Source organism: Magnolia sinica, chromosome 1, assembly GCF_029962835.1.
Source record: "Magnolia sinica isolate HGM2019 chromosome 1, MsV1, whole genome shotgun sequence".
Taxonomy (NCBI): Eukaryota; Viridiplantae; Streptophyta; class Magnoliopsida; order Magnoliales; family Magnoliaceae; genus Magnolia; species Magnolia sinica.
In genome coordinates this window covers 107,916,767-107,922,766 of record NC_080573.1, presented here as the reverse complement: position 1 = coordinate 107,922,766, position 6,000 = coordinate 107,916,767, and the positions used below count along the sequence as shown (strand labels likewise).

The 6,000-nt window shown below is 41.2% G+C and overlaps 1 protein-coding gene across 1 annotated transcript in view; it reads right to left on the bottom strand.

Moving 5' to 3' along the window:
- Positions 1–2,722: 2,722 nt before the first annotated feature.
- The window catches only part of LOC131253381 (SEC12-like protein 1), a 46,215-nt gene continuing 42,937 nt past the window's right edge, over positions 2,723–6,000 (bottom strand). Inside the window, exons 9-10 of the mRNA XM_058254344.1 lie at positions 3,379–3,446; positions 2,723–3,292 (exon numbers count right to left, since the gene is read on the bottom strand). Coding sequence (XP_058110327.1) covers positions 3,111–3,292; positions 3,379–3,446 — 250 coding nt within the window. The 3' untranslated portion in view covers positions 2,723–3,110. The remainder of the gene's footprint in view (positions 3,293–3,378; positions 3,447–6,000) is intronic.

Genomic DNA, 6,000 nt, shown 5'->3' with positions numbered 1-6,000 from the left:
CCTAGCTGTGCCCATCGGCCTGTGTTTGGGCTGAGGCTCACGCCCCATCCGAATGGGCCTGAGCATTAGGTCTTTGGACAGAATAAAACCTCACTCGAACTGGGCATTTTACGCTGTCCTGATAGAGAAGCCTCACCCAGTCCGGCTTATTCAAGATTATTAAACTGGCTACTTGGCTGCCTTGCAGAGATGATTAAAGCTTACAGGTAAAGCCAAATGGGTGTGCTGGGCTGGGCTTGGCCAGGGTTGGACAAGTCTCATATGGGCAGGTACAAAAAATGACTACATGTAAATGCATTGATCGAATGATGATTATGATTTTGCTCAGTTAATGCAATATTGATGATATGATCTGCTGAATGATCCACTGGATGGACAGTCTAGATTGCCATAGATGGTTGTGCTTAAGGAGGAGATTGGAGGAAAGGCTAGGAAAGTATACTGTAAGCGTGATACGAGTCTGTCTTCAAGAAAAGGCTCAATTGGAGTTGCACCAATCACGCTTTTTATCCATCATTACTTGTGTTTTTATACACTCAGGGAGAGATCGGGTGCGTCCATTTCCATCGTAACAGCCATTGATTTTGGTCTGGGGCCAAATGTTGCCTTGATCACACAATCCTGACCACCTAATAAATGATAATTTCGGCCTTGATTGAATGCAGACTGTTCTCTATTGTTGTTCCCATTTGCATGCTACTGGTCAAAGGGACATCCAAAGTGGGATTCTTGGACCTTTAAATATTGAACTTAACGAATGCAGGGTTTTGGATCTTACCTATGAGTCAATAGATGGTCCCTCTCACATGAGATGATCAACTGGTTCAGAAAGAACTCATGTTTCAGTTAAACCATTCATCAGATTAGCACAACATTAGATAGGGTGGACCTGAAATCTCAGAGATTTAAGAGTTCCAGAGTGGGATGACATGAGATTTTCCTTCAGCATCCTCCATACACAGCCCATTAAGAATCCAGATCACGCAACCGTATAGCCTCACCTGTAGAGGGATGCGGCTTCAGTGGATCCCTGACTGTGGGGCCCACATTGATGTATGTGACCTACATCCATGCCATCCATCCATTTTGACAGCTCATTTTAGGACATGATCCCTGAAATGAAGCAGATTCAAATCTCAGGTGAACTCACATCACAGGAAATAGTGGTGATAGAATACCCACCATTAAAAACTTCTTCATGGCATTGCCATTCAACCCTGATGAAGGGACCAAATATCAGCTTGATCCAAATCTCTTGGTGCAGTCCACCTGAGATTTGGATGTGCTTCATTTTTGGGATCATGCCCTAAAATGAGCTGTTAAAACAGATGGATGGCGTGGATGTAATGCACATATGTCATGGTGGGCCCCACAGTCAGACATCCACTTAAGCCATGTCCCTTGTAGAGAGGGATCATCAGGACACCACCTGTTGGCGCACGCAGCCCATGCAAGGGCCTACATTCAGCTATGCAGATCACAAACCATTCATTTCATGGGACCCAACTTTCTTTTAGTCGCTAAATGCAGCAATCCTGTTCATGAAATTCTGAAACCCCTTGACGCCCAAACAATCTGGCTTCTGAGAGAGTAACCTAATAACTCAGGCAGTGCTTACACTTGATACGCAAGCATGCACATGGGATGCATTGACTCAAGTTAAACCATCTAAATAGTGGAACCCACTGCCACTACTTCAGTCCCAAAATCAGATTGGTTGAACAATCCTAACCTATGATTTGTGAGCACTAATGGTTCATGATACATCTAAATCATGAACAATCCTAACCTATGCATTGACTCAAGTTAAACCGCAAAAAAAAATGATAATAAAAATAAAAAAAAAGAAAAAAAGAAAAAGAAAAAGGAAATAGGACCATTGGATAAGTCCAATTATTGGTTCATGATACATCTAAATCAGGAATCATAATTTGGACAGCTTTAAGTGCCTAAGTATCATTTATCACACATTCAATCACTGCCCGAGTATCAGAGTTTTTCTCAAATACTAAACCATGCACATACACTCAACTTCCGAAAATTTATGAACTGCTTCACAAATTTCAGTTTCACATTTTTCCAAGAACTCGAAAAGAAGAAGAAGAAGAAGAAGAAGAAGAAGAAAGCAGACTGATGCAAACAAACTGTTTTGCAAATGCCAGGGTTTTGAACATAAAGGGCCTGTTTTGACAAGATTTCCAAAATTATTTTTCAAGCATTGATGTGTTTGCCAAACAATGTTTAAACTACTTTGAATCGAACAGGACAGAAATACTCATGTGGATGCAACAAACATGTTTCTTTCCAATACAATTACTAAAGAGCACCATTTTGCCTTTAAAAAAAATGTTTTTGTTAGTTCTACAGTAGAATCCTGAAACTCACAAATTATTTTTCTCCACTCCTTAAAGGGCCACAAGGCAAGTGCACCCAGAGGGCTTTCTCTGTCAAGCATGCCCCCGTGTCGCATATTTGTAAGAGATCCACGACATTAAAGCTCGTCCCCTAATCATATGAAGCCACATGTTGAATATACTATATTTTCCTAAACTGACATTGTGGAGCCTATTGGATCAATCAACCAGGTTCTCACATTGGGCAATGTTGGTGCATGTGTCATAAAGAAAATCCTCCACATTGCCAGTGGATCCCCCAAATCATCAGGCAATTCTCTCTTAAGCTATATTGCATGTTCATTATATCATATAGGTAACAATCAATATCAGTCCAAATGCTACTAGGCTGGAGGATTAAACACAACATCAATAAGCACAGTTACTGATTTTTCTCACTTAAAATACACGACTAGCAACAGCTAATTGCGTTTTCAAAACTTAAAACAGGGAATGAGAACAACACACCTGAATAGCATTTTGTTTCAGTAAATTTGTTAAAAGGCCAAGGATGCCTTTGATAGAATGAAATGGGAGTTACAGCCATAGACGTCGACTGAATCTTCCATGTATGGCACCACCAGTCCTCCAGAATCCTGGGATTCTGTTAAGTTTTTTATGCCACTAATACCTTATTTTCTACTCCACATTGCAGCTTCACTTTTCCGTCAATATTGATAAGCATGACATGACATCAGCTGACAACACACAAAATGTTCACCACACACTCTGATCATCTGAGGCCTGGGGATCCCTGAAAATGGCCTTGTATGACGGTTTTGCGGGCTGATCTCTCCCAAGAGGGAAGTTCCAAAATGAATCGGACTTCTGGAAGAATATATAAAACAAGACGGCTGAGATCAAGAAAAGTCCCAGAAGCAACATGTATATCTGCCACTCTGCATAGAAGAGGGTGAATGTCAGCCTCAAAAATCTGTGAGTTAATGTGGATGCATTATGACGTGATAACTGAGGAAGAGACGACCTTTCCATTCTTTTAGGTCGAGTTTTGTCACCACTGCACCCCATTCACTTGAAGTGGAAAGTACAAACCTGCGAAATTTCACCACCAACATGGGCAAGAATAATCAGTGCTGATGATTCAGAGGGATTCAAAAGAATATTAGAAATGACCAGAAAATGGAGTGTCCTTGTTACATTGGTGTAGGAGATGGCATCTAGAGAAGGGAGTGTCCTTGTTACATAGAGTAACATCAAGTAGGACTCAATCAGGGGTGCAATGGGCTGGGCAAGGGCCAAGCCAGGGTTGGCACTAGCCTGCCCTAATCCCCTAAGTTTTTTCTGTGTCCTCCATCTAATAACCAGTGCCATCCTATAAACAGTTTGGATCATTGAAACATGCCCTGGTGAAACAAGTGTCACATGTATGGTAAATGGGATAGATCATAAATGCCATTAAACCATCCATTCCTATTGTACAACGGCAATCCACTTGGTGATTAGACTTGGCTAGACCATTCATCATTGGCTCTGTTAATGCACTGATTTGTGCACCTTATTCGTCAATCACGTGAGTCCATGTGTCATATAGTCGGTTGAGCCCTTGGAAGCTGAAGCCCAAAGACACAAGAGGACGTGGAGCATCAATGAGCAAAGAACAGATATATGAGATGTCTTGGTGACCCAAACCCTTAACCCAAAACAACTTAATAAGTAAACTTGTTATTGATCATTCCTTAGCCTTAACAGTCTTAATTGAACATGCTTAGATTGGCTTTAGAGGTCCTGAGTTGCTGAAAAAATTGTACAATTTCAGCAACTTTCGGTCCCATCGAATCCACCTTCGGTGCGATCGAAATCGGCTAAAACAGGTCAGCGTGCTGTGACAAAAATCTAGGGTAATTCGGCTGCAATCGAAGGCCACATTCGGTCCCACCTAAGATCATGTTCAGTGCGACTGAAAGTGCCAAAATCTATCTAGTGGCTTTTTTGTCTAATTCGGTCTAACCGAAGACTAGTCGTTTCTACTCGTTTTATGACCGTTGGAACCTGATTCTTTTATATAAAACATTCGGTCCTTGGGTATTTTGATGGTTTTTTGGTGAAATAGAAGCTTAGGTGATTCCATGATCATGTCCCTCATCCTAAGCCTCTAAGTCCATAAGATTTAAGTTATCTTCCTTATGATTCATCACTTGAAAAAGGATTCCAACCTCAATGAAGAAGATGAACTTGATCTCCACCTTATTTTAGAGATTAAACTTGAACCAATATTTAAATCATTTTCTAAATCCTCTAAAACACCCATCTAGGTGAATCCCTTAGGATTACAATATTCTCATTAATTGTAGGAGATTCACCCAACCTCCAATCACCGAGGTTACCTTAAAGGAGCATTACAAGCAAGGTGTTCGATGTTGAAGCTGAAGCATCGACAATGCATCAACATCATGATCGGGGGAGCAATTGAGGATCGGATTCAAGCATGGGAGAGCTGTGAAGAAGCGACTCAAGATTGACGCATCAACGGGGCTCAATTCGACAAGTAAGGCTGTCATTTGTAGAGTCATGTATACTCATTCCTTGTGTAAGATTAAGTTTCAGAGTTTAATTGTCAAACTCGATTAGGTTTTTATGTAGGACCTTGGTTCTTGTGTAAGACCTAAATCAAGTCCTTGTGCAGGCCACCAACACGGGTGTGTACGTGTAGGTTCTTGTGTAGGACCGAGGTTCGTGGCGACCCTATAGAAAAACACATAAGTCTCTGAGGGAGCCGATCCTCATGTAGGATTGTAAAGGTTAGGGTTGAACATGATTTAAAACCTCCAATAATAAAATCTGGTACATTCATGGGTTGAGTGCATCCACCGAAAGTGGAGTAGGGAAACCAAACCATTATGCATGCTTGTGTTTGTGATTGTATTTAAGCACTTGTTTAATTATGCTTATGTAATTGATTAGTGAATTATATGTATGCATGATTAGATGAATACTAGGAGTTGATAGGTAGCACATACCATACACACACGTACACTATCATGTTTATATACTAGTTGCTTGATTGCCACATCTATTGTAGTCTATGTGATTGGACCCTCTATTGGCTTAAAAGTCTTAGAGTTAATTGCCTTACTTAGCTTTAATTGGAGATTAGTTTAAGCAGGCAATTGTGTGTATATTTTATTTGGTTCCTAATCACCCCCCTCTAAGGACATAACCTTCATTCTATAGCTCCGCGCGCATAGCCCATGGGCCCACCATGCGCAATTTCAATAGCGGGCTAGCCCGGCCCAACTTGGACACTGAGCCTAGATTTTGGGCCTGGGCTAGGCCCTTAGGCCAAGTTTAGGGGCCTAAGACCTAGCACTATAGGTTGAGCCACCTAGGCCAGGCCTCCCAACCCATTGCCACCTCTAAACTCAATATATTCATGACACGATTATTAAAATCTGGACTTTGGAGTGGTATTACAAGCTTGGACCATAACAGGTTCGATGCATTGTTGTAATTACATCAAAGGGGCCAATTCAAGAAGTAGTTCGGTTGATTTGAAAAGTTTTCATGTCCGCGCACTTATGGATGGAAGAATAGATCTTTGTATTCACAACAACAGTATGTGTCGTAGGCATGACCTTTAGTTGGAAAG